The sequence below is a fragment of the Ictalurus furcatus genome, chromosome 17 (assembly GCF_023375685.1).
Source record: "Ictalurus furcatus strain D&B chromosome 17, Billie_1.0, whole genome shotgun sequence".
In the NCBI taxonomy this organism is placed as follows: Eukaryota; Metazoa; Chordata; class Actinopteri; order Siluriformes; family Ictaluridae; genus Ictalurus; species Ictalurus furcatus.
Window position 1 is genome coordinate 7256015 of NC_071271.1, and position 14573 is coordinate 7270587.

Here is a 14573-nt window from a genome sequence, read left to right on the forward strand (position 1 = left end):
TATGTTGTGCTTCAGTGAATAGATCTAATAATGCTTGAAGTTATTCTTTATTTACAGTATGAAGTATGACATTTACATTTTAGCATCTTGTTGAATTATTTAGGGAATCTACATTTTAATACTGCTTCATTAGAAATGTATTATGTTACTGTAAAATATTACATTTACTAATACCAAATACTAGGGTGATTTTGGGTATATTGGAGCATCAGGTAAATTGGTTTAAATTAGCAGCATTTATTTTCTGGCCTGATCAATAAACCTCAAAACCTATTCTACTAATTTCTCACAGTGGAAATGTTTGATAAAATAATAACATGCCTTAATTCATGTGACATCATATAAACAAGTGTGGTCAGCATCAAACAGGAAGTTGCCCAAAATAAAAACCCATAATCTTGAAGTAGGAAAAATTATATGTTTTGGCTATTGTTTAAATCATGGTTAATCATGGTAAGTTTGCCATTAGTAATATATTATACATATTTATGATGCATATTTAATATAAGATGTATGCTGCAATAAAATAAACATAAAGTTAATATTAAGTACATGCACATGTTTATAATTTAATTCATTTAATTTATTTCCAATTTGTCCCAAATTATCAAAAATAGTTTGGTCTTAAGAAGCAGGGGAACAAGTTAGACTAGGAAATAGTTATTGAGGCCTATTACTTTTTGCAGAGATTTTTATTTAGTGTTGATATAATATTAGAGATTGATGTTGATTAAGGTGTGTGTGTGTGTGTGATGCTGAAAGATGTTACCTTTTAGTGGTGTTTAATTTCTGAAAAAGGTTGTGAATTTGGAAAATATTTTCTAAATGCTGTTAATGCTTTATGAAATATACTGTAGAATGTTAGGCCAACAGCTTACTGTGAAGTAATTTTACTTACTCTACTCTGTTCATACAATATAACAATGATTTTTAAAAAATATCCTGCTACTAAAATTTGATTTACTCATGTAATGATTTTTTATTCTATAAATAAATACTATTTTAAATGTGTCATTAACGATGAAAGTAAAGATATTAACTTATGAAATTGTGTCCAAATTAACAGTCAATAAAAACAGTTTTCAGTCAGTCTTGACAAAAGGGAAAGCCATGCTTGTTTAGAATATAATAGAAACATTTTTTTTTCCTTCAAATCCACATAGTCAGCAACCTGAGGATTTCAGCAATGTCTTGTTATTAATGTATTAATCTATTTTTTAAAAAAAAAACAACTAAAATATTAATATCAAATTGAATCGCGTTCCATTAAAGCAAAAGAAAAAAAATTCCCAGCATAGTCTTTTATAATGTGCAATTGGGTGTATAACTAATTTCATCCAGACTGTAAATATATAGTGGCGACTAGTGAGTGTAACAGTCTAATCTATACAACCCATACTATATATATATATATATAAAAAATCAATAAATATTAATTAGTAATGTATTAAAAATTAGTTTGGTATACATTATCCTTCGCGCAACTGAACCAGCGCCAAATAAGAAGGGACCTCTAGCGAATAAATTAGGAACTGCATCTGGACGTAAATGAAGATCAGAAGAGAACACTTAGGAGATTAATCAGAATCTATAATGAGTCCCAGGCAATTTTCACCCCAGTTTCTACATTAGCTGATCATATTAATGTATGACTGTATTATTCTATGTTGTGAGTTGGTCTAATGTTCCTCATTTACACCATCAACCATCACCTTTTCAACATCTATTCAAATCTACTATTTTAATATTGCTTTATTAAATATGCATTACTTTAGTTCAAAATAGACAGAAATTGTGATGATTGATTTGACCTAGTTATGCACAGTGTCCATAATAATGGACAGTCAATTTAAGGCAGTTTTTAGTAAATATATAAATTATAAATCCCCGCCATATCACTTACTGTAATTTACCATGCCATTATCCTGAAAGTTTCAGCAAAGTTTCAAACAAAATCCTAAATTAAAATATAAAAACAGATTTTTTCTGACTCAAAATAACCTGTTAACTAGTTGTTGTTGTTGTTTTTTAATTACAGATAACTTTTTTATTAAAGATCTTTTTTTAACTCAAAAATCTGCTGCACCACCCAACAGTCCTAAACGGTGTACATTTTGTACACATCAAGAATATTACTATTGTTAAAAAATATATTTTCCATCATTTTGGTCATCAACATGAAATATTTTAGATTGGAAGGTCAATTTTTAATGTTGTTGATGTATTTTTTTTTTTTGTACAATTTTATTATTTTTATTATTTTATTCCGCATTGACAATCTATTTACTGTACTTTTTAAGATTTTGTGGAAGTTTATTGTCTGGCAACCCTAAAGGAGTCGTCCAAGATCCCTCTACAAGTGTTTGTAACAACTTTGTTAGATGACACATTACACTCTCCATTAAGAAAGCTTATGTTTGGAAAATTTATTGTTTTTAATTTTACTTTATTGAGAGCTGTAATGACTTAGCAATTCGCTTCCACAACCATGTTCCTGTCTTTAAAATTGGTCACTGCGGTACAAAAACACACTTCATTTCCTTCAAAACGATTGGAAATTAAGTAAAAATGTTCCTGTATTTCTGCTGCCATAGATCTGTGAAATAGTTACTTTTGTATGCCTTTTTTTTTTTTTTTTTTTTTTTGAGACATTTTGGTCTCAGTGATTTCATCTGATTTTTACACACTACTTATTCCATGAGTTTTCCTGGAAAAACATATTACATAGTATTGTATGCTATTATGACCACTAGTGGCATTTGTAATAATTTTGAGTTTACTGCTCTACAAAATAATACGTTTAAAAATAATATTAATAAAATATCATAAATAAAACATTTTTGTACAGCAGACAACTTGGCTGCTAATTTAATATTTTATATTAGTTTTCTCGCTTCAAATAATGAGCAACTAAATCCAAAAAATCCACAAGTGAATTTAATTTTATGTGATTACCATAAAGGCCATACAGTTTTTGTTTATAAGACATTATAATAATAGACACCATAATATAATCCTAAGCAGTGTTGAAGTGAGTTTCTTGGTGTGCTGCAAAAATTGTAGAATTTGTTGTTAGGAAATGCCACAGAAATGTCAAAAAGACTTAAACACAAATAATTCTGAGCATTTGACGACATTAAACAATCATTTTTAATACCAGTATACAGAAATGTCAGAATTTGGTTCACACTTGTGCTGTTTGATTCTGATGCTCATATCAGTTATGACACAGAGGATTACCTGCAGTACTTTCTTCCAATATCAGCATTGTGGTGATTGAACTATTGATATCAGACCTAATATGCACCTGGATATATATATTAAAAATATAAATTACATTAGGCCTACAGTCTTTTAAGCTCTTTAGTAAATGACAGTGATTGTTTGCCGCAAACCTGTACAAGAAAGCAAACGGCCTCTCACACTGATTAATGCAATTCCATGCCTTACAAATTGAGTGAATAATTTGGCAGCCTGTAATCAAGAAAATGGCAATAAAAGGTCTGATGGAAGAAACAAAGTCTACTTGCTGTCATAATGTACAATGCAGTCATATAATAAGTCATGCAGTAAATCGTAACCTAACATGCTTTTCAATATTTCTGCATGCATTCAGTACCTGAGCCAGTGAAGTTCCCAAGAAATCTAAAAGCTTACTAGTGTGCTTCAAACCACAGTACATTTGCTGATAATGTACACTGTTTTAAATGTGATTGAAACTATCTTGCATCATTGAAAAAGATGTACAAGCAAAATAAAATACGGAAATACAAAAATGGTGATGTTAAAAAACCAAAATGAAGTACACTTAACATTACAGGGTTCTATAGTTACAGCGCAAAAAAAAAAAAAAAAAAATAGCAGTAATTATTTGCAATCACATTCTTACAAGTCCTCACTAATCTGTACCATCATGCCCCACACAACAAACACACATCTGAGCTAGAATATGTAGTATAGCTGTTGGTTTCACTTTTTTGGTATAAATGATTTAATATGCACAGACGATTGTAATTAAAAAAAAAAAAGACGCAAAAAAAGTCAAACCAAATCATGAAAATGCATAATATCTTTAGCTCTCGTTAAAATACTAAGAATACTGGTCAGCCTAAGGCTAGTATCACAGTGTTCATTACATAATTTGCTGAATTCTATTTAGCAAACCCAGCAAAGAGCTCTGTTCTGAGTCTTATCATTTACTTTGAACGTCAAAAACATACTACCAGAGCTTGTTAAAAAAGTCCTTGCCGAAAAAGCTCATCTTTCAATGCTGGTGCTTAGAACCGGTTTAGGCACTGGAATCGTCTTTGAGGCGCTGACTCCGAGCCTTATACACTTCAATCAGGAGGTCTTTGACATACTGGATCTCTCTCTCTACAGATTCGGCTTTGTCTCGCAGCTCCCTGTTTCTCCCTTCCAGTCCATGAAGCTCTTCTTCCAAACAGTCCTGCTCCGCCCTCTTCCGCTGTCGATACCTGGTATTAATCAGATCAGCGTTACTGAGCTACTGCTGTCTGTGTGAGGACAATGCGTACATGAAATTTGGCAAAGTAGACCTCAAAAGATGAACATTATCGCCACGTTCTAAGAAAAAAGTGTCTTCACTAAGTACAAATGTTTAACCTCACTTGACAGAGAAAGCTGTTAAATTCAATAGCTACCTAGTGTTACAATGATACAATAATTGAGATGGAATCAATTGAACTCACACTTGTATTTGAACTACAATGTCTCATCCAGTAGCTGAAATGTTTTGACATTCTAGTTGACTCACATACACTTTATTTCATCCTGATAATGTGGTAAAAGAACATTGCCACAATACCTGTAAGCCGCTGTCTTGTTCTGGTCTCTTTTCTTCTGCTTGCGCTCTCCATGGTTCCTTTCCAGGCAACTTACTTTGACCTCCGGCTTGAACACACACAGATTTTCTCTCAGCCTTTGCATTGGTTTCTGTGCTGGAAACTCCAAAGAAGATCCAACACTGTCTCCTGACAGATATTCAAAGCTTTGATCTACAAGGCATTCATGGCTTGTGTAACCATTATTCATAGACTCGACAGCCCCAGACCGGACTGATGGATCTACCTCATTCATAAAGCCGTGATATGGTTCTAAATTGGCAGTAATCTGACTAAAGTAACACTCAGCTACTTCTGGGTGTTTAAATGCAGGACTACTTCCATTTTCACTGCAGTGCAGTACTGGCATTGCAACAGCTTCATGACCATGACCGAGCATCTTCATTCCAGGAACCTGACCTTCTCTCCTGTGCTGGGCATCCAGTGGCGCACCAGCATCAAAACTTTTCACCATCTCTGCTCTGTAAAAAACGTCTTCAGTGAAACATCTCTTTTCTTCCTCCTTTAGCAATATAGCACATTCTCTAACCTTTTTTGTACCAATATGGTTCTTCCCAAAAATCTTGTCAACAGCACACTGGTCTATCTCTGCATAACCTGAATGAGTTCCTTTGAAAGTCCATGTCTCTTTCTCAAAAACTTCCACATCTTTGCAACCATTTGATGCTATCCTTTGGCTAGTAGAGTGGGTCCGAACATAGCTGTATGGAGCAGGTCTGGAAGTTTTAGCTCTTCCAACAGAGCTGCCACAAAACCCTCTTAGGTCAAGCTCACCTGTTGCCAGAGTAACAAGCCTGGGGTTCGATTCGGACTGGTTCACGTTGTATGAAGTGCAGGGTAACTGGTAATATGATGGGGCAGACATTGCTTGGTAGCCTTTATCACATTTCTGCCATTTATCTGCTTTCATGGGCGTTGATTCAAATAGGTAATAATCCTCAAGTTGAGCAAGTTCTTCTTTTAGGAGGGAGGTCATGACCTCCAAATCTGAGGGCACCTGGACATCATGTTCCAAAGGGGAAGGTGGAATCGATGAGCCAGGAGACGATTCAGTTGATGCTGAAAGCGGGTAGGTGTCAAAATGTTCTGTCATCCAATCTGAAAATGATAAAGTAAACATTAAATAAATGTTAATTATTAATTACGATAAAAGATTAAAGAATTGAAAATGTAAGCCCCTCTCATGAGTGGCGCAAAAGTCTAATCACTTCGATTTGCTACTACTAAACATACCTACGCACTCATTTCTATCCAGCTGACACGTAATAATGACTGTACATACAATAAAAAATACCCAGAAATGCATTCACCAGCAAAGCATAACAAAGAATACACAATATGAAATAAAGTCATTAGCTTTACTTACGGTACGCCATTAACACATATACTGCAGTGCGGTGTCCACCGACTATCGGGTAAAATAAAAAATCATCTCTCTGCTTACCAATGTACGTCCGTACGTCTGTGTAGACTCCTCCCCTCTTTTCTGGGATTGGCTGTCATTAGCCAGTGGGAAAGAGAGAATTCGGAGGTCGGCTTTGCAAATGAGGAGAATTTTGCAGAAAAGGATCTATGATGCCATAATCTTCTCTGATTTGCTTGAAGTACTCAATTGTGTACTCAAATGTGTCAGTATTCGAGGAATGCTTCACACAGGACAATGGCAAGAAATATTGATACCTATAAAAGACGGAGATTAAAAAAAAACACACACACACACAAATTGTGTGTTTTAATCAAAGCTTTGTATTACATGTTTATCATATAGGTTTCTATATTATTCTTTTCAAATCCCTTCCAAAAAAAAAAAAAATGCTTTGCTTGCTGATTTGTATTTGCATTATTCTGTTTTGTCAGTACTTTGCCTCAATATACACTGTATAATACATTTGGAGAGAGTTTATAAGCAAGCAAGACCAGTTAGTCTAAAATGAGGTTTCCTCAAGTCTAAGTAATTGATCTGGTTTTTATACTCAGTCAAACTAACACAAAATTATATATATTATATTATATTATAATATATATAGATTATATATAATAAATAAGCAACGAATTCATGTGGTTTAATTATTGTTATGTGCTTCTAATTCACAAATAATTCACATGATTGAATGAACAAATCATCTGTGCCCAAAGAGCAGAGACCAGTCACGTGGTTACTGAACCGCTGGTCGTCAGCAGAGTAATTAATAGCATTAAACAGGACAGAGTAGATTGCAGAGCAGAACAGCTGTTGAGTAAAAACAAAAAAAAAACAAAAGAACAAACAAACAAACAAACAAACAAACAAAAAACTGAAACATAATCACACATCTGCTGACATGTGATCTTTATAAGAAGGTAACTATCTCTGATTTGTATCTGATGAGTCTCCAGAGCAAGGATACATCTGTGAGGAATGGGACTTACCTAAATGTTTTAACTTTGTAGACTGCTCTAGGGGCAAACTCCAAACAGTGTTTAACGACAGTGCCAAAACATGATCACAACAAAGTTTTACGCTGATATAGTAAAAAAATAAATAAATAAAAGAAAACAAAGCGCAACGCAAAACAAAGTGACATCCATCCAACCAGGGCGTTTTCTGCACTAACAGTCTGCTAGAATAAATGAAACAGAAGTGCACACTTACTCCATGTTGATGTGGGCTGAAGTGCGTTGTCCAAACTCCGGCAGAGGAAAAAGGGCGACTTCAAATTAACAAAGCATCGCTTCTGTCTTCTTCAAACCATTTGATGTTGAAAATGATCTAGTGAGGGGGGGGAAAACGGTTCTAAAACTTTTGGGCACCAGGGAGCACAACGCCTATACAAACCCAGCCTTATCACACCCACTCATATCAATCCGCCTCTTTCTGAACTGTAATAAACGTCAACTGACCTGCTCTAAGAGTCCGCTATGAACACTCCATTAGAACGGGTTCGTAACTCATAGAGCTATTTATATTAAGAGAGGAAAAATTAAAGGTTAAAAAAAAAAGTTCTCTTCTTGCGAATGATTAAAAATTGGACTAATTTGCACACAAGTTTACAACTACGATGGCTGATCAAATAAATCGCAGAGTCCTTTTAAAGCGTGAGACAGAGAGGACTAGTTAATGAGAGGCTCTGAGGAAGGACACTGGAGCTGTACAGTTTGGAGCGCGAGGCGGTTGCAGGCGTGTTGCATCAGATCTGCTGGAGTTTTGCCTGTGTTCAAACTCTGCTGGCACTCTTGTCCGTAACCTACGCTTCCGTGTTGAGAAGTTTCGCTCCTATAGTATATTGTTTGGGAAGTGAAAATCATCCTCGGAAAAAGTAGTTTTTGTTTGGGGAAAATATACTTTCATTCCCCGATGTGACAATCCGTGTCAGGAAGTGTAGCCTGAGGGGGAGGCTGTCTGAGGCACAGCGGATGGTGTCTAAATGCCTCAGACTCTCACAGACAGTCTGTAATATGTTCAAACGACGGACACATACAGGCCATTAAGCCTCTACAATGTTTACGTGCTTTGTGGCTGGGTGGAGGGAGTGCAAAACTTAATCAGTTTATAACTCCTCCCAAAATGACACTGAAATCTGATCTGAGTGAAAGAAAACAGGACAGGCGCAGAAGCACTTCCAGGGTTATTTATTTATTTATGTATTTATGTATTTATTTATTTATTTATTTATGATATGTGTGTTTATTATACATACATATAATATACATAGTAGCCTATGTGTAATGGTTTTAGGATTGTTCTCATTAATTTGATTTCATGCGTTGTCATTTTAATTTCTTTATTTGAATAATTGTTTATGTACTTTTAAACTTTATTTCCTTTTATCACTTTTGACCTTATAGACATAGACTTTTTTTTAATAATAATAATAATAATACCACTACTACTACTACTACTACTACTACTACTACTAATAATAATACCACTACTACCACTACTGCTACTACTACTACTACTACTAATAATAATAATACCACTACTACTACTACTACTACTACTACTACTAATAATAATAATAATAATAATGATTATACAGCAAATATAGCAATAAAAAGGCATTACTACTACTAAACATCACCATCACCATCATCATCATTCTTTTGTTATACTGATTATCATATTCATTATTCATATTATTTCCCCAGATAATTGCAATATCTATTAATTTCTTACTTATTTGGGCTAAATGATAAATTTTTGGACAGCAAGTCTGACCCTACATTTTATATAATCATTCTGAATGACCATAAAGCTGGATTTATTAGAACTGTGATTAATCTGTACTCTTCTGTATTCAGTGAAATATCCATATCACCATAGATACAATAATTCATTTATTTCATTATTTACTTATTCATTATTAGTTTCATACATGCAGATTTATAAGTTCTTGTTATGCAGTAGCTAAAATGAGGTTAAACAATGAAATAATATTAATGAAACAATACACATTTTTTGATGCATTTTACACACACACACACACACACACACACACACACACACACACATATATATATATATATATATATATATATATATATATATATATATATACATATTTCTTATACTATAGCATCATAGTAGGATTGCTGAGAGTAGTCTAGAGTAGCTGATCTGTGATATGCAAGAGCACACCGCTGGTTTGCTGGTACATTGATAAAGGTTACACCATAATTTCATCACCAGCTCATGCTGCCATTAATGTTTTATATGCAACTCAGAGTAACATTACACATGCACGTGTGGGTTGTAAGAACCCTTTGTTTCTTAGGTAGCAAATTACCTGTTACATGTTATATATAATATATAATTATACATAATTATCTAAAATATGTAATTTTCATCATTTCATAATTGCAATTTTACAATGCATTACGTGAGAGAATATGTTAAGGTGACTATTCTTATAATGCTTTCAGCTGAAATGAGGTGTGAAATCACACTAACGATTAGTATTTTACTTGGGTTTCAACAGTTGACCCTGTAAATGAAAGCTATTCATAAACAAAGCAGCAGCTTAGTTCTGTCAGTAGCCTTTCCTTTTTCCCATATGGGACTTTTATATGGTTAGTCAGTAGTCTAGTCTAGTAGTCAGAAAACTGATGTTAGTTTGTTAAGTGTGCTAAATAATCCTTGTAATGTTCGTTGTATGCTGCAATAACCTTTTGCTATAAAATGCTGAAATCCAATCTTTTATATATATTTTAAAAATATATATAATTGATATGTTTAGAAGGTGTAGTTTAAATAGACTTTATTTATAATATAATATAATATAATATAATATAATATAATATAATATAATATAATACAGGGTCTCCCATAAGTTTAGGGTTAATGTGCGTTTTTACATTTTTACTGACCGTGATGTATCTGAGCAAGGAAGAACGAATCCAAATAATTTTACTAATAGGAAATCAAAATAACATAGAGCATAATAAGAAAGTACAGTAAATAAGCTTTTGTTTTGCCTTTTCATTTTTTTTTCCTCCTATGATGCTGGACTTAATGGGCACACTGCACATAAACACCAGTCATAATATTTATCTAAATTCCACAAATTTATAGCTAAACAAAATTACACACACCTTCACCTACTTTTTTATAATATGAATGAATTAAAGTATCACATGACCTACAACACCCAACAAATAGTATACACACAGTGTTAGCAAAATTGGCCAGATGTATGGACAATAGGGGAAGCAGAAATTTATTTACCTAAATTTGGTTGCACTTTTGAATTATTCTTTATCAAAGTATTTAAAAAATAAAACAAAAAAAAAAAAAAACAGAAAGAAAGAGTCACCAGTATTTTTGATTCAATATATGCAACTGCCTAAATAACAGAAATTTACACAGATTTATTTGTTTTCTTTTGTATTTGTACTGACTTTTAGCCTTTTCACCTCTTCTTCTTTGTCTATGCTCTTTTTCCAATGTTAGAGAGTTTTTTCAGAGAGAGAACAAAAATCCATACTTCCTAGGAGGTTGTAAAATAAACTGCCATTTGTATCCCTAGAACGCATGTGCAATTTTAAATTCATTTAATCTTCAATATTAACTGTTCTATCACCTATTCAGTCTCCAAAATCAGTAGAATAAATGAGCGAGAGCTTTATGCTTCAGAAGTACCCCAGCCTGCAGACGCCTGCATCTGCAGCAAGGGTGTGAGAAAGTTCACACATCCTGAGATGTGAAACTTAAAAAAAATCTACGAGCCTCTGAGGGATGTTATATAGACTTTTTTCTCTTCTGTGGTCATGACACACCTTCTCTGACTCTGCAGGGAGAAAAGTTAAACAATTATTTTGTTTTATTAACATTAAAGGTGCACTACAGAGAATGTAGAGTCACACTACAAGTAGTTTTAAAATACAGTGTCAAATAAGGTCTGTAACACAAATACTCCAAAATGCACAGCATCATAATAAATGTGTTTTATAATCACTATGCGTCTCACATAGACTTTACCCCTACAAGCCTGTCAGTATTTCAGCAGGCACCAAAGTTCAATTCCACTGCTCCATAAAATAGCCTGTGAATATGAGTATAACTTCTCTCTCTTCTCTTTCAAAGAGAGAGAGTGTGTAGAAGGATGAAAAAAAGAGAGTCAGTAACCACATGAAACATTCTGGGGCGACATTATAATATGTATATATATATATATATATATATATATATATATATATATATATATATATATATATATATATATATATATATATATATATATTAATGATGCAATGTCCTTTTAATGATGCAAACTTTAATACATGGTAGATGCACCTTTGACCAAATGGCTGTTAATGTTAAACCTTTTGACAACAAACAGGAACTAATCATCATCAATGCAACACTAAATGTATCACTGTATATCATTCTTGCATGTGTTTTTGTCAATTTGCCTTTTTCTCTTCACTACCCATACCACCTTCAGTTTTCCAATTGCTCAAGTCCCTGCACTGTGAATTTTCAACATTGCACCTTGCAATAGTTTGTCAAAGTTTGTTTCCTCACAGCATCTTCCATTGGCATAATGTAAAACAATTAGCCTGATTAGACCATCGTGCTGGTTCCTCTCCAGGTTTTTTCCTCATGTCGTCTCTGGGAGGTTTTTTTTCCCCCACTGTTGCCTCTGGCTTGCTCATTAGGGATCTAAATCTACATCCACATTTCTGTGCTTTGTGACAATGTCTGTTGTTAAAAGCACTATGCAGATAAATTTGAATTTAATTGATTTTCAATTATTTTTTATCTGGAACTAGAGAAGGTGGATATACAGTATACACGTTTGGCAGGGCATAGCATGTTTTATGTTAACAATTTTATTCTATTCTCGACATTGTCATTATATATCAGTATAAATCTCAGGCACTGAACTCAATAGGCAAGAATAATGTCTGATTTGGTGTATACTGCAGATAGTGTTGCATCCGTTGCCTTCCAGCAAAAGAACAAAAACTTACTCACAGCTCTGCAGAATTTATTGTCAAAAGTCAGATTTTTCTGTATGAAAGTAATTTACACATTTGAACAATATTTTAATATTTTCATTTATGTGTTTTTATTTCTATGCAAATGAACCCAAAATAGGCTAGTTTTGATCACTGTCTAGTTGACTGTCCTTTAAAGACATAAGCATAACTTTTATTCATTTTATTGACATATTGATGCATTATTCTGAGCCCAACTGACCCCACTCAACCCTACTAAGCACCGTAGCGTCCCTCAGCCTTGAGTCGGTTTTTACCCCTTGCGTGCTCTACTGCTTTTAGAGTGCACTTAGCCCTCACTGTTGTTTGTATTTCTGATATTCACTTCTATCAGGATCCAGAAAGTTGAACACTATGTGCAGGGGCAGTGACCTCATCCCAGATACATGGATATTATTTACCATATACTTTCACTGAGTGGATTCTTCCTCTGTTTTTCAAACATTTTGTTTTCTTCCTTAAAGTGTTCCACATTCTGGTGAATCCTGCTAGTTAGTTGGCTAACAGGGTTTGTGACTAATATGAGCTGCTAAGTGCCATAGAATTGGTTCTCATTCTATATACCACACCATGCTGATTCTGTTATTCTTAGCTTCGAATTCCTGCTAATTCACAGCTTTAAAAATATGTACATATAGATCTTTTTTCTACACTTGGTTTGGATTGTACGATAGTCTATATTAGACTTAGTACACAGCCACTTCTAGCTCATAATGATAATGAGTCTTTATTGACCACATATACATATGCACAGTGAAATTATTTTCTTCGCATACCTCAGCATGTCAGGAAGTTGGGATCAGAGCACAGGGTCAGCCATGATGCAGCGCCCCTGGAGCAGAGAGGGTTAAGGGCCTTGCTCAAGGGCCCAACAGTGTCAGCTTGGCAGTGCTAGGGCTTGAACCCCCGACTTTCCGATCAGTAACCCAGAGCCTTAACCGCCAAGCCACCACTACCCCCACCAAGCCACCACTGCCCCCACCAAGCCACCACTGCCCTATGCAGACTATGCCTGAATCTGTGAACAATGATGAACATCAATTATGTGCCCACTGCCTGTTTGTAAACAGTCAGGCCTGGTGACAACCTCTAAGTGCCACAAGAAGCTCTGAAACAGCCTAAGTTGCTCTTTAGATGAACGAATGATTTGTCTCACAGAAATGGCTCCCTGAAATCAGTGATCCAGGAGCTGAGGGACTGTAAGTCGGAGGTAATGTCTGAGCATTTCCCTCCTTATTGGTCTTAGCAGGCCCCACCTCACCAGCAGTCGTGATCTGTGGTGCATGTTCTTGCCAATATGATGGTTCACCAGTAGGCTGGACTTACACTTATGCTGCCTGGTGATGCTTGCATTGTGTCACTTGTGGTTTCATCTAGACAAAGCATTAGTTAAAATCTACACTGCACAAACAGTGCTTACAGACACATTTTCACTGGTTGTTGGAACACCCTAGGAGGCTTCTCCACAAGCAGGTCTGCTGCACTGTTTGGCTAGAAAGATTTAGCATTCCTAACTTACTTGCCTGTCCCTGCAGGTTTGGCCCATCTGACAGGATCGCCAAATAAGGTTTTGTAATCTAGAAATTCAAGAACCATTTCTGAATGCCAGAGTTTTTGCAGGAGTCTTTAGCAAATGCTGTTCACCTTATTGGCTGGACTCTGTCCAATCCCTAAGATTTTTACCTTTCTTCAGGGACTGCTGTCTCCAGGTCTGCATTTTCTATCAAAATAGGGAAAAAAATATCATCTAAGTATTTGACCATAGCACGGATATTGGTGCCAAATAGGCTGGTTTTAGTATTTATTAAAATGTTGATCTGGAATCCTCACGTGTACAATAGTCTCTAGAGTTAATATAGAATGGTGCAAAAATGAAAAACATCCACTGAGTGGCAGTTCTGCAGGCGGACACACCTTGTTATTGAGAGAGGTCAGAGGTGAATGGCCAGAATTGTTTCAGCTGACTTGAATGCTATGACAAATCAAATAACCACTCTTTGTAACCGTGATGAGCAGAAAAACATATCAGAACACAAAACACATCAAACCTAGCAGGGGATGGCTACAATCACATTGGAGACCACATTGGGTTCCACTCCTGTCACCCAAGAGCAGGAAGCTGAGTCTACAGTGGGCACAGGGTCAATAAATGTCTGGTTTGGTAAATTTAGATTTCTGCTGAAACATGTAGATGGTTGGGTCCAAATTTGCCATCAACAGTATGAATCCATG

The 14573-nt window shown here is 34.9% G+C and overlaps 1 protein-coding gene across 1 annotated transcript; it reads right to left on the minus strand.

Moving 5' to 3' along the window:
* Positions 1-3136: 3136 nt before the first annotated feature.
* Positions 3137-7835, minus strand: atf5b (activating transcription factor 5b). Its single transcript, XM_053647724.1, has 4 exons — positions 7495-7835; positions 6307-6542; positions 4826-5960; positions 3137-4475 (listed from the first exon to the last, which is right to left on the minus strand). Exons 3-4 carry the CDS (start codon positions 5953-5955, stop codon positions 4289-4291), a joined length of 1317 nt encoding a protein of 438 aa, XP_053503699.1. The 5' UTR covers positions 5956-5960; positions 6307-6542; positions 7495-7835; the 3' UTR covers positions 3137-4288.
* Between the last annotated feature and the right edge of the window lie 6738 nt (positions 7836-14573).